The 14,907-nt window shown below is 41.6% G+C and overlaps 1 protein-coding gene across 3 annotated transcripts in view; it reads left to right on the top strand.

Moving 5' to 3' along the window:
- The window catches only part of GRB10 (growth factor receptor bound protein 10), a 211,644-nt gene that overhangs the window by 174,338 nt on the left and 22,399 nt on the right, over positions 1-14,907 (top strand). For all 3 annotated transcript variants that reach the window (XM_050937708.1, XM_050937709.1, XM_050937710.1), the window contains 2 exons: positions 10,406-10,521; positions 13,358-13,432. In XM_050937708.1, coding sequence (XP_050793665.1) covers positions 10,406-10,521; positions 13,358-13,432 — 191 coding nt within the window. The remainder of the gene's footprint in view (positions 1-10,405; positions 10,522-13,357; positions 13,433-14,907) is intronic.

Genomic DNA, 14,907 nt, shown 5'->3' with positions numbered 1-14,907 from the left:
ATGGTTATGAAAGCTAGACACATGTGGGGGTAAGAGAGGGGGCTGAATACACTTGATTTCAGGGAGGGGAAAGTATTGGTACTGCCACTCACAGGGGACTGGGAATTCCTGGACTAGCACTGGCATCTGTGCTCTCTAGGCAGCAGCTACTCCAACTGATTGAAATTAAGGTGCCATGGTTACAGTTGGCAAGAAGGCAGCAAGAGGAAGAACTGCAGGGAATTAAATAACATTAGGAATTGGTTTAATGACAGTACCTGAAAGAATCTCATGCTACTTAATCTGGCTTCTGCTCTTATTTTGTGGAATGGATTTAGTGGAAGCACCATGATGTGCAACTTTTGAATATGCAGTATGTGACTAGTATGCTGAAACAATACAGAATTGTATATGATACAGAAGATGGCATTTGAAATGTTAACCATTGCTGCCTTTAAAAAAAAAAAAAAAGTCAATGGAGATTATGATCAAACAGAAATAAGCAAACCATTAATTGTAATCATGAGCGCTGAAATTGAGAACACTATCAGTGGTTTATAAAACTGTTTTAAAATCTGAAATGTATTCAGCCTTTATAAATAAAGAAAGAAGTGATTTGCTGGAACTGTGATACCCTAAATGAATGCTATTAAACACAGAACTTTACTGTTCTGCAAGTTAACTCTCCAAAATGTCTTACAGTTTAACCCAATTAACAAATTCTTCCAGTTAGATTCTTTTTTTCAATGTAAAAATAGAACTAACTATTCCATAAACATGGAAACCTGGTTCATGTAAAATGACAACTTTCAGCTTTGTTCATAGCATAAAACAAAATTGACAGTATAAGTTACAGAATCTACATTTCGTCTGTCTAAAGCACCACATCCACATGTGGGAAAAATTATTAAAATTTTAATTTTAGCAATGCTCATTAAACTACCAGGCACTCTTTCTATATTTCCTTTCCCATCACTGCTGATTACCAAGGTATTGTGTAAACAGAAGCCTTCTTCTTTGTAATCAACATCCTTCTCCTGCCAGATTCATTCAGTGATGCCACAATTCAGTGTTTGTGACATCACAATAGCTTCCATGGTGACTAATTGTGCTGTCAAACTCTGGTGTGTGACATCTCTGAATGAATCGGGCAGGAGACTGATTAGGAAATCAAAAGCTTCTGTTTACATACAAATAACTTGGTAATTAACAATGATGGGAAAAGAGCAAGATACTTATCAGTCTGCATTTATATACAGTAGAATCTGCATATAGCGGAGCTCCATTTAAAGTAAAGCATGAATCAAATCCTAGATTGATTGATTCAATTAAATGCAATGTACAAACTGCAACTTGAGTTATGATGAAACTTTTTCCATTGGGGAAAATAACTGCTAAAAGAGTGTTCCAGGGTTAGCAATCCAGTATATCCATGTTACAGGTCTTAAAAATACACTTCATGATTTGAGTGTGAAAAAATTGCAAGATTTTATACAAAGTTTAAAGAGCATCCAAGATAAAAAAGGAATGAAGTTTGCCACAGGAAAGAAACTTCATCTGAATTCTCAGTTCCATAGAGTGGAGGCTTATATATTCAAAATATATATTACACTAAAGACCATCCTCTGGAGAATTCAGATACCCCCCATCCCCAAAAAATTACCAGCACAATTTTGGTTAAACTTAATTTGAACATTTTCCATGCTACCAAATTTTGCTGGCCCTTGGGTGGCTGCTCTGAGACGCTTTTATATGCATGTTTCAGATATTGCCAGATTGTGGCAATGATCTCATAGTCTTCTCTTACCACCCCATAGCTCAATCTACAATGAGGTTTCCCGTACTCTAAAACCTTCCCTCTGCAGATGCGGTTTTTTGTAGTACATGTAGGTACACTTGAGATGTGAAACAATCATTCCAGCTGTTCTGAGGTGAGGGGAAAGAAAACATAAGTGATTCTCATGGCTCTGTGGATGTGTTTGTAGAAGATGTTTGTGACAAAACTCGCTGTTGCTCAGATATCAGCAGAAGTATGCTTTGGTTTAGAAGGTGGTTCTGAAGTCATCCAAGAACACGGTGGCCTCCTAACAGTTTAATTTTTCCTCCTAACCTACTTGGCTGCATAGGAACTCTGTTTGCAGAATTAGTTCAGTTCAGGATCACACAATGGTGGCATGATTTAACTTCTTGGAATGTAGAGTTCACTGGTTAGTGCAGTGATGCTTTAGGTCCCTGCTACCAAAGGGACCTTAACCAGACTGTTTACTTTGCATAAACACTCATTTGTATGTCCAAATAACATTTCCATGTGCAAATTGCTGCGAACAGCTATTTGAGTGTGAAAATTAATTTGTGTACCCAAAACTGTGTATATAGAAGCAATGTTTCTGATATAGCCTCTAAACCCATTTAGATTCCTGGCATCGAAGGTCACGCTGCACTTTACTTAAACGCTGACATTAATCTCTAAAATTTGAGTTAATCCAAACATTTTATTTGTAGCTCTGGAAATCTAGTTCAGTCTTGCAATTGAGTGTCTTCTCTGTGTGCTGCTTTACTAGTCCTTCTGTTCGCTTAGCAGTTTGGTCAAGTAATTGTATTTTGCAGAAGCGAGGCCTTCTACTTTGATTTGACATACACAAAGGTGTGATCCTACATTTCTATGTTTGACCCAAAGAGGGCAGTTTTTCTTGAGCTTGCCACTTGAGTTGCCTTTTAGACCATGAGGCCATCAGTCAATATTCAGTCACCACGTTGATGGCTTTGGTTGTGCCGAAGCCCTTAACAGGTAGGACCACCTGAAAGTTGCCATCTTCCTCTTCTTTTGCTTCACTATTACCTACTATTTTTTTAAAGGGGAGGGAATTGAGTTATTTCAGTTTCTTGTTAACATCTGATAAAGACAATGATGAGATGAAGTGTTCATGGAAATATGTTCTTTGGTCATGTAAAAATGTCTGCCTGTAAACCTCATTTTCTAACTGGACAGGTTTATTTAATATTGGTAAGCAAAAGCAAAATTTTACATACCTGGAACAGTGATAGAGCTCTAAAGTGTAGAGCTGGTGTTGGCAATATGAACTGGAAAGTAGTGTTATTGTGTGGTTCCATGTTTACATCTTCTCATTTATTTCCATATAAAATTTGCTTACTTTTACAAGTAAAAATACGACTTTTCCTAAAAGCCATCTCACTAATGAAAAAATGAAACTCAAGCTGTTGGTTCTTCTGGCTGCTGCATAATTGCCCTTACTGATAGTTCTGTAATCAGAACTTTCTGGGTATTACTCTGATGGGGAAATGAGGTGGATCCTGTGCTGAACCTAGATGCACTAATTCTGCAGTTTTAAACAGTAATAAAAAGCAGTTTAAAAAAACTGGTTGTCATTATGAAGTGACCCTCAGAGAGGACTTTGAATAAACACAAGGAATAGATCAGATTGGTTAGGAGGTGCAATTTTTAGTAACTCTATCTAATCAGCCTTCCTTAAGCATTATGGTTAGAGTCCTTCAGAGTGTTGTGTTAGCTCTTTCTGGATTATTATTGTCTGGTACTGAGGCATTCTTTGCTACGTCATGAAAAATCTGTTGTTATGGGTATGCACGATTGTCATAGTGCACAGATGGCGCACCCACGGCAGCCCCCCATCAACTTTCCTCCCAGCACCTTCTGCCCACTGGTGAGTCTCACAGATCAGCATCTCTCTGTCCCTCCCATCGCCTCCCGCTCCCCACGAACAGGTGTATCACAAAGTGCAGGAGGGTGAGGGGAGGAGGGAGGATTTGGCAGGCTCGGAGGAGGGGACAGAACTAGTTTGGAAGAGGTGGGGTGGGAGTGGAGCCTTAGGGGAAGGAGTGGAGTAGGGGTGAGGCTGAGGAGGAGCCAGAGGTTCAAGCACGCCCCCAGCACTTTGGAAGGTCAGCGCCTGTGACAATTGTAATATATCCATGTATATTGGCAATGTGGAATTAGATCCTTGTTTGTGATTGGATTAAAGCTAGGACAGCATGCACAAGAGTAGCAGGTTTAACTTGTTGAGGGTAAGCATAAAACAACCAGATAAAACAAATAACTTCACATAATTGTTGTGATTTACCGTTTAATAACACTTAACACACATTTGTGATTCTAATTTTGGAGCCAAAATTCAGTGCATCTCTTTGGACCTTAGCGTCCAAAATATGGGGGTTAGCATGAAAACCTCCAAGCTTAGTTACCAGCTTGGACCTGGTAAAGCTGCCACCACCCAAAAAATTAGAGTGTTTTGGGGCACTCTGGTCCCCCCAAAACCCTTCCCTGGGGACCCCAAGACCCAAATCCCTTGAGAAGGGAAATAAACGTTTTCCCTTCCCCCCTCCAGGTATTCCTGGAGAGATACACAGAAGCAAACTCTGTGAATCTAAACAGAGGGAGTCCACCCTCTCTTTTCCAGTCCTGGAAACACAAGCACTTCCCTCTTCACCCAGAGGGAATGCAAAGTCAGGCTAGTAAATCTAACACACACAGATTTCCCCAACTTCTTCCTCCCACCAGTTCCCTGGTGAACTGCAGACTCAATTCCCTGGAGTTCCCCACTAAAGAAAAACTCCAACAGGTCTTAAAAGAAAGCTTTATATAAAAAGAAAGAAAAATACATAAAAATGGTCTCTCTGTATTAAGGTGACAAATACAGGGTCATTTGCTTAAAAGAATATTGAATAAACAGCCTTATTCAAAAAGAATACAATTCAAAGCACTCCAGCAACTATAGACATGTAAATACAAAACAACAAACCATCTTTGTACTCACAACTTGGAAACAGAAGATTAGAAAGCAGGAAATAGAAAAATTCACTCCTCATAGCTGAGAGAGTACAGGCAGAAGACCCCAGAACAAAGGACTCACACACAAACTTCCCTCCACCTAGATCTGAAAAAAATATGGTTTCCTGATTGGTCCTCTGGTCAGGTGTTTCAGGTACTTTTTTCCAGGTGTAAGAGACATTAACCTTTAGCTATCTGTTTATGACAGTTGGTACATCCATAGCCAAGTTGCTTTGTAGAAAGCCTCATCCCATTAGTCAATAAAAGAAGGAATGTCCTGTGTTGCAGATTGTGTAAAGATGTAGCACACTGATAGCTGTAGGTTTGCTTCCCGTCAACAGCTAAATCTGCTAAAATGTTCAAATTCTGGTTGGCTTGTATCATTAACATGAAAATTCAAATTATGTTGTGACTGGTTCACCTGGGGTGCCACCTGGAACTGGGGTCAGGGACGGCTCCAGGCCCCAGCATGCCAAGTGCGTGCTTGGGGCGGCAAGCCGCGGGGGGCGCTCTGCCGGCGCCACGGGGGCAGCAGGCAGGTTGCCCTCGGTGGCTTGCCTGCGGAGGGTCTGCTGGTCCCGTGGCTTCGATGTATCTCCTGCAGGCGTGCCTGCGGAGGGTCCGCTGGTCCCACAGCTTTGGCAGATTTCCCGCAGTCCACCGAAGTCATAGGACCTGCAAACCCTCCGCAGGCAAACCGCTGGAGGCAGCCTGCCTGCTGTGCTTGGGGCAGCAAAATCCCTAGAGCCGCCCCTGACTGGGGTACCGCTGTGCCCTTTTAGCCACCAGCCTGGGCCCCCTCCCTGGTAAATAAACAAAAACACAAACTGAGCTTTAACACACTAGATAGGATATGAATTAGCAAATTCTCATCCTGAGTGATAAACAGGCTAGCAGATTCTTAAGGCACAAGCTGCCTTTGCTTTGCAGCTTGGGTTTCCCAGGTTTCATGCACAGGCTAGAAATCCCTTTAGCCTGGGACTGTCACTTCCCCCAGTTCAACTTTTGTTCCTCAGGTGTTTCCAGGTGTGTTGTTGTAGGGAGACTGAGGTACCATCATGATGTTATTTCCCGCTTTTTATATCGTCTTCCCAGTTGCTGGAAATCTCTTTTGCTGTAACCTGGGTCAAACAGTTCCTGTTGTGTAGTGCTATCTCTGAAAGGTTTCTGTTGTACACAGTTCCTGGTGTAATCCTTGTGCTTGTGTGCATTTCCTCAATAAGCCATTAACATTGCTTGGCCTTTTTACTATTGTACCGGAAAGGCTGCTTGTGAGTGTTTTCAGACTCACAACATGTTGCAGTAACACGCATATAGACAAACTTCATAACTTCACGTATGATGATAGCACATACAATCCAATGAGACGTTAATGTCTAGCAGATCAAGACTTAGAATCATACCTCACAAGGCATGTTTTGTGCAAAACATATCCTAATTATATGACAGTGGTGAATAGGGGAGTGCCAGGGTGTCTCATATGTTATTTCAGCAGAAATGCCACCACAAAATTTCAGAGGAAGCTGGAAACTAACTTGGTAAGGAGACAAGTTTAGGACTTTTTATTCATCTCTACACCATACTTCTGTCAAACATTCATAGGGTGTATTTAGACAAACTAAAAGGCAAAGTACAAGCCACATTGACAAATGCTGGCCTAAATTTCACTTCCTAGGATAAGCAAGACACATTCTCTGACTACCTTAAAACTGATGTGAGCTTTACACTGTATCATGAAAGACGAAGCTCTGTAAGATCAACCAGGAAAGGCAGTGCCTGAACCCATGGCCCTTTACAGGGTACAACCTACTATCAAGTCTGTCATCTTTAAATCAAAAGACTATTTGAGGGGAAAAAAACCACTGACCTGTTACCCTGTTGGAGAAAGAGATGGTCTGAGATAGCCAGGACCCAAACAGCATAGTGATTTATAGATTAAAATCAATATGTCAAATTACATTCGGAACCTAGTGGAGAATTTGGAGACTTAGGAGGCAGAACCTAAGCTGGTATAAGGTATCACAGCCTCATTGACTTCAGTGAAGCTATGACCAGTTATACTAACTGAGGATCTACCCTTAGATGTAAAGTGCTCTCTGTGGCTAGCACACTAAAAAGGAGGCTGCTTTCTGCTCTTGCTGTGTCTTCCAAATGATCTTCAGGGGTAGCCCCACGAAGAGTGAAGTGCAGTAATCCAATCTGGTGGCCTCAAAGGCTTGGAAACCTCTAAAGTCCACAATGAAATGTCACAGTTGAACGGAATGCAGATGGGGAAAAAACAATTGGCCCCTCTAGTGGATCATTACTAATGAAAGGTAAATCTTAACTTGAGCCCACTAAATTAAACTGAAAGGCATGCAAGAATATGCTTGCTTTTGAGATTTCAATCACTTTTTGCTTTTCACTGGGCTTGAAAATATCACAAGAGAAGCTTTCCCCATGCTATCTTGATAATTTTGGTCCTGTCTGAAACCTGAAAGTGCAAAGATGCATGAAAGTGAAATGAGGAAGGCTGTGAGCCACAAGACGCTTGAATTTTAGGCAGCATTTCAGGTCAGTTGTGCTTTTATTTGAGTTGGTTTGCCCATTCCTAGTTGTATACTAGAAACCTTGATAATGAACCATTTGAAAAATAGGGAAAACGTTGTATGCAGTGATGTTATAGCTGTGTTTGGTCCCAGGATATTAGAGATACAAGGTAGGTGAGGTAATATCTTCTATTGGACCATCTTCTGTTGGTGAGAGGGACAAACTTTCAAACTTAGGCCATGTCTACATCTAAAATTTTGCAGCGCTGGTTGTTACAGCTGTATTAGTACAGCTGTATAGGGCCAGCGCTGCAGAGTGGCCACACTTACAGCAACCAGCGCTGCAAGTGGTGTTAGATGTGGCCACACTGCAGCGCTGTTGGGCGGCTTCAAGGGGGGTTGGGGGAACGCGAGAGCAAACCGGGAAAGGAGACCAGCTTCGCCGCGGTTTGCTCTCGCGTTCCCCGAACCACCCTGCAAACCGCAGGGAAGGAGACCTGCTTGTTCGGGGAACGCGAGAGCAAACCGCGGCGAAGCTGGTCTCCTTTCCCGGTTTGCTCTCGCGTTCCCCGAACCACCCTGCAAACCACAGGGAAGGAGACCTGCTTGTTCGGGGGTTCGGGGAATGAGAGAGCAAACCGGGAAAGGAGACCAGCTTCGCCGCGGTTTGCTCTCGCGTTCCCCGAACCACCCTGCAAACCGCAGGGAAGGAGACCTGCTTGTTCGGGGGTTCGGGGAACGAGAGAGCAAACCGGGGAAGGAGACCAGCTTGATTACCAGAGGCTTCCTCAGGTATGCTGGGATACCTGCTTATTCCACGGAGGTCAAGAAAAGCGCTGGTAAGTGTCTATACTTGATTACCAGCGCTGGATCACCAGCGCTGGATCCTCTACACCCGAGACAAAACGGGAGTACGGCCAGCGCTGCAAACAGGGAGTTGCAGCGCTGGTGGTGCCCTGCAGATGTGTACACCTCCTAAGTTGCAGCGCTGTAACTCCCTCACCAGCGCTGCAACTTTCTGATGTAGACAAGCCCTTACACATAGCTCTTCTTTAGGTCTGTGAAGCATACTCAGAGTGTCACAAATAAATATAAATTGGAACAGATTGTTTAGCATAAGTAGGTAACACATATTTCAAGGGACCACTCAAGGTGAAGTGGTCTGTTAACACCTCTCCAGTTGTGGAGAGGGGGTGGGGTGAATTGTGGCTTGATGCAACCAATCTGTTCTGTCTTGTACTCAGAGCGTCACAGCTAAATACATTTCCCTGAACTAAAGAAGAGCTGCGTGTAAGCTTGAAAACTTGTCTCTCTCCTCCAACAGAAGTTGATCCAATAAAAGATATTACCTCACCCAGCTGGTCTCTTATATCCTGGGACCAACAGGGCTACAGCAATGCTGCATAGAACAGAAGTTGGTCCAGTAACAGAGATTACCTCATCCACCTTGTCTCTGAAAAATACCGAGACACTTTCCTAGAAACATTCAGTAGGCCTGCCAGGGCACTGACATCATTGTCCCAGAGTAGACTTGCAGCAATTGTCCTCTAAAAGTTGTTTTTTAAAACTTTGAGCTACTTGTTTCTATGGAATAGTTCCAATTAAACTAGCTTGTTCATTCTTTCATATGTATTGTACTTTTTGACTGAATTATGGTGGTGGTGGGATGTTCGCTCATACAAATGACCAATTTTAGTCGTAGAAAATTTCCCTGTGATAAGTACAAAACCTTTATTGCTGTCTGTTGGCACTCCTTTAAGAGAGATCCTTTGATTTCTTCTATAATAAACACAGTATCTTATAAATCTGGCCTGAACTTCACCTCAGGGTCATACTAGATTCTGAAGAGAATGGCTGAATAGGATGCTTTTTCACCCACCTCAGTTACGTTGCATTTGTATCTTAAAGCTGTCCCCACCTCTTCACTACTTTACAATAGACCAAGCACCAAAAGAAAAATTTAGTTTGTATTACTCAAGTTTCTTGCAGTCATTGGGGTACACAAACCATCCTGTGACCTCTTCCTTCCCAAAAGTCCTTATTTGTATGAAACCCTACTATGTTAAATCAAAACCATTTTTAAAGCAAAATTGCTTTATCTATGGTTTTGGTCCTTTAGGTCCAGTTTCAGCATAATTTGAGGCCTATAAAAGCTCTTTCCCCACAGAGGCTTTTGTTAACTTAGGGCTTGTCTACATCAGAAAGTTGCAGCGCTGGTGAGGGAGTTACAGCGCTGCAACTTAGGAGGTGTACACATCTGCAGGGCACCACCAGCGCTGCAACTCCCTGTTTGCAGCGCTGGCCGTACTCCCGTTTTGTCTCGGGTGTAGAGGATCCAGCGCTGGTGATCCAGCGCTGGTAATCAAGTATAGACACTTACCAGCGCTTTTCTTGACCTCCGTGGAATAAGCAGGTATCCCAGCATACCTGAGGAAGCCTCCGGTAATCAAGCTGGTCTCCTTCCCCGGCTTGCTCTTGCGTTCCCCGAACCCCGAGCAAGCAGGTCTCCGTCCCTGCGGTTTGCAGGGTGGTTCCGGGAACGCGAGAGCAAACCGGGGAAGGAGACCAGCTTCGCCGCGGTTTGCTCTCGCGTTCCCCGAACAAGCAGGTCTCCTTCCCTGCGGTTTGCAGGGTGGTTCGCGGAACGCGAGAGCAAACCGCGGCGAAGCTGGTCTCCTTCCCCGGTTTGCTCTCGCGTTCCCCGAACCCGAGCAAGCAGGTCTCCTTCCCTCCGGTTTGCAGGGTGGTTCGCGGAACGCGAGAGCAAACCGCGGCGAAGCTGGTCTCCTTTCCCGGTTTGCTCTCGCGTTCCCCGAAACCCCTTGAAGCCGCCCAACAGCGCTGCAGTGTGGCCACATCTAACACCACTTGCAGCGCTGGTTGCTGTAAGTGTGGCCACTCTGCAGCGCTGGCCCTATACAGCTGTACTAATACAGCTGTAACAACCAGCGCTGCAAAATTTTAGATGTAGACATGGCCTTAATACAGGATTTCTGTGTAACAAATGAATTTGGAGCAGTTTCACTTGTACTATTTGGAACATTTTTCTTTTTTCTACCTGATTAGATATTAACGTTATGTTTTCCCTCCGCAGAGAGGTGCTTGGAAGACCATGAGCTCGTAGTCCAAGTCGAATCCACTATGGGAAGTGAAAGTAAATTTTTGTTCAGGAAGAATTATGCAAAATATGAATTTTTTAAAAATCCAATGGTGAGTCTTGTTGTCCAGAATGACTATAAAACTATCTGGGGGAGAAGCTGTTGCATACAGTATCTTTGTATAGTGCTAAGCACAATATCCCTACAGTATATTATATATGTGGTTAATGAGCATGGTAAGGTCTTCGTTGTAGAAAACAACTTTCTTGAAAACAAGTTAACACGGTTGTCCAGAGATGCTTTGCTTAACTTATGCCCAAAAATGAGAATCTTGATGGTTATCAGACTGCACAATCTGATTGTCTCGGGGTGGCTGTTGCTATGTCTAAGAATGACCATACAAAGGCAAAACCCAGCTTGGTTTCTCTGAGCAACAACAGTTCAATTTGTTCATTATCCTGAAAGTTATTAATTGATATGAAGCAAGTTGACCAAATAATGTGAATATCCAGACCTCTTTCTGCCAGTAATGAAGAAACCTGTGGGTAACCTCTAAGGTGCTTGTCATGCCTGATTATTTTCCCTGTTTATCAGTATGTATGTTGAACAGGGGTTCATAATAGGTGAACCTACTACTATTTTCTGGTGGGTTTCTTCTTTTTCCTGTACTGATCAATGTAACTCTACCTCTCCTTTTCCTCCCCTCCCTTCTGCCTGTGAAACTTCAGTTAGTTTCAATGATATAATGCAAAACCAACGCAGTATTATAAGAAACTAAAAGCTATTGTGATTTTTAACAGTATAGCAATCTTTCTAAACTTATTCGGAAGCAGATTTTCCAACTTGTAAAGACATGGCCCTATGGGTGCGAACCCTAGTTGTATGCACACGTAGATATTTGCAGAGCCAGCTGCTGGTGTATATTTGGCAAACTGCCCCAGCCATGATATCTTGAAATATCTGGATGGAATGTACGTGATTTATAACCTTTGCATTTCTATAGTATGTTTCATCTGATAACCTCAAAGTGCACCAGCCATAAGCCTTTGCCACACCCATATGTTATGAAACATTATCTCAGGTGAAAAGTTGTTGAACTACCACATTTGTTTTAGTGATTTACCTAAATTGGTAGCAAAGGTAAGAATAGAACCCATAATGTTTGGCTTCCAGTCCCATGATCTCACCATCAAACAATGCTTCCTTCTTTTTCTATACCAGGTCAGGCCACTGATCCGTTCAGTCAGATATAAGCATCTGGTGTTGGCTAGTACTAGTACTTAAAGGAAGACAGTAAATTTAATCTTCATAATTCATCTGGCTAATTATATGATGGGGCAGGAGGTTGATTCCTCTTTCACCCTCAATCTGTTAGTGCCTTGAAGAATAAGACTTTTATTAGCTGAAGTAAAATGAATAGTGTTCTTAAGTGCAGTAGATTTTATTGCCATTTAGCTTGTTGGCAACCTTTTAATTTGGTTTTATAGATACCCAGGCATTCAGCGTTCTAACAATGATTAATAGCTCAAAGAGTAACTTAATGTAATTAATGTATACTGTAAGCATATCATGCAGTACACCAATGTACTTACTTATGTGATAGACATTTTAAAATGTGGTACAGAAAGACAGCTAGGAAGAGGAAGTCTGAAATAAGGTAATCCTTTAAGTATTTTTTTCTTTGATGTCATAACTCATGGTAAATAATGAGATCATAATACTGAGCATCTGTAGAACACTCAGAGGATTTAGAACACCATGTTAGTGTCACACAAGATACTTGGTTCTAAAATAAATGACTATGCTACAGTGACGGTTATGTAAGAGGAATGGATGTTTACTTAGAGCTTGTTAGCATCTAGTCTGTGTAGCAGAGAATTCTGTACCAAGTGTGCAGATCTTGTGTGTGTATGTATGCATGTTCAGAAAATGTTGTATTAATTTTCCTGGAACACTTTTTAGCTAACTGTTCATTATGAGAAATACATTGACATTGCCCTGAACACAGTAAATATATTGGAAAAGATTTTGAAAGGGGATTTGTCTTGATAGACTGAAAGGTGTCAAGATTTCAGCGGAGTTGCTAAGCAAATGAGGAGGGGAAAGAACCCTGACAGTTACACTTCAATGTTTTCTCTTTATTAGAGTTTGGGTAATTAATATGATCCATTCTGGTGGAACTGAACAACCCAAAACAACATAAAATGGTGCTTTGGTTAGAGGGAGAAAACAGCTATTTTAAAGTACTTACGGGACACCCACATCCATTTCTGTAGTATCTGAACATCTCACATTCTTTAATGTAGTTTTCCTCACCACACCCTGTGAGGAAGGTGCTGTTATCCACATTTTACCAATGGGCAACTAAGGCACAGAGAGGCTAAGTGACTTGCCCAGGGCCATGCAGAAAGTCTCTGGTGGACCAAGGACTCTAATCTAGATCTCCCAGGTCCTCAGCTAGTGTCCTAACCATGGTACCGTTCTTTCCCTCCATTGCTAGAAACCAGAGACTGTAATTCCTAACTCCTGTCCCTACCTCGAAAGCTGTGTTAGATTGAGTTTTCTGTTGTAGAGGAAGGAGAAGAATGTTATGGAGAATGTTCTTTATAGAAGATAAATTTATCCTTAATTTCACAGATGGAGAAATGTACTTATGAAATATTGCAAACTTTATTTAAAAAAAAAAGCCATATCAATGTAGTTTGTGGTGGGTTTTTTTGGGGGGGGAGAGGGAAGTGAATTGGGCTTGAAAGCTTTAGCATCACTTAAGGTGTGAAGAAGTCTTTAATTCAATTAAGAATAACCATCATAGAAGGTGGAGACTGAAAAAGATCCATCTGATCTAGCCCGTTAGCTAATACTAACTAACCAGAAATATGTAAATACAGTCTGACTCCAAACTGTCTTTTTTTCCCTCCCTTCTCTCCCCCCCCCCCCGCCCCCCGTAGAATTTCTTTCCAGAGCAGATGGTTGCTTGGTGCCAGCAATCAAATGGCAGCATCCCACAGTCGCAACTTTTGCAGGTAATCTAAGACAGTCTTGTGCTAAAGTAGCCTTTATAAAGGGCAAGGGAGGAAGATTAAAGAGGACTGGAAATGTGATCGGGAAAAGAGGAGAGTTTAATTTAGTGTATGTTCATAATGTTGATTATTTTTGGAGATTTTAGCCAGTCTAATTTAGATTTTAAATAATTGTAAAAATTAACTGTTAGTAGTTAGTTTGCATATGCCCACTAAATTGCCATCTGGCATTACTGTGGGCTGCTGTTAGTAGTGCCTATGATGGCTAAGCTGTTAGAGCATTCTGTGTGTATGTGATAAATGTCAGTTTGCTGGCCACCGAGGTTACAGCTGCACAGCAGCTAAAAATTACTTTTCCAGATCAGATAGATATACATGCGTTAGCTTTGATTGAGCTAGTGAGCTAAAAATAGCAATGTAGCTGCTGCAGCAAGGGTGGTGGGACAGGATATCTGGCTGAGTACAGTCCCATCCAAGACCCTATGTATGTACATGGACATCTAGCATGACATGCTTAACTCCCACCGGTGTTAAGCATCATCTTCTGAGGCACTTTGCAAAATCCCACTAGGTACCTATCTGCATCTTTATGTGCCTGAATACCTTTAGAAATCTGACCCATGGTGGCCAGAAACAATCTATCTATTCGCTAACTATGTTAATATTTCCCTTAACTAACACAATTTTCAAAGGCTGGCTTTGTGCAGATTTAATTAAATGCCAGTTTCTATCCAAATGCAGCCTGACACAAATCCTGAATAAAAAGTACTGTCGTCTAGTAAATAAGAAACGAGTTGCTCACCATTTGCTAACGTAATAAAAAACGTAAAAATTAAGAATCCAAATAAATGTATATTAAGCTATATAACTGCTTTAAAAAGGTATATTCTCATGGTTAGCTTGAAGTCGTACCAAATTTAGTGGTAAGTTTATTTGCTTTCACATAAACATATATCAGTGGTTATACCAACCAATGAGAATCAACCTTTCTTATAAAAATAACTATAAAAACTTATAAATGCAAAATAAGATTCAAACCAATGATTTCATACATCCTGAATGGAACTAAAGGAGACAAGAGAAAAGAAATATATGATAGATGCTTGCCTAAAGTTTTGTAAAAATTATATATATGAAACAATGCTGCATACGTATATTATACCTTATTCAGTTCAAAGCAGTTCAAAGTTCTTATAAAGGAGTATGTTGTGGCAATATGAACAGAGCATGTGTTTGGCATCCTAAGAGAAGCAGACATTGACCTCTAAGATTCTTTACCTCGTAACAGGGCTTACATGTTTATTTTTACCAACAGAATAAAAACCAGGGCAACACAAATGTAGAAAACATCAAGTCTTCTATAGAATATTCAAAGGGCATGAAACATAAGTCCTAACTGACTAGCTTCACCCAATAGTTTTACTGGCTCTGGATTAGACAGTTTTTCATGTCTAATCAGCACTCTGACTTACAAATGT

This window comes from Gopherus flavomarginatus, chromosome 2, assembly GCF_025201925.1.
Source record: "Gopherus flavomarginatus isolate rGopFla2 chromosome 2, rGopFla2.mat.asm, whole genome shotgun sequence".
Lineage (NCBI taxonomy): Eukaryota > Metazoa > Chordata > Testudines > Testudinidae > Gopherus > Gopherus flavomarginatus.
This window is presented reverse-complemented; position numbering and strand designations above follow the sequence as displayed.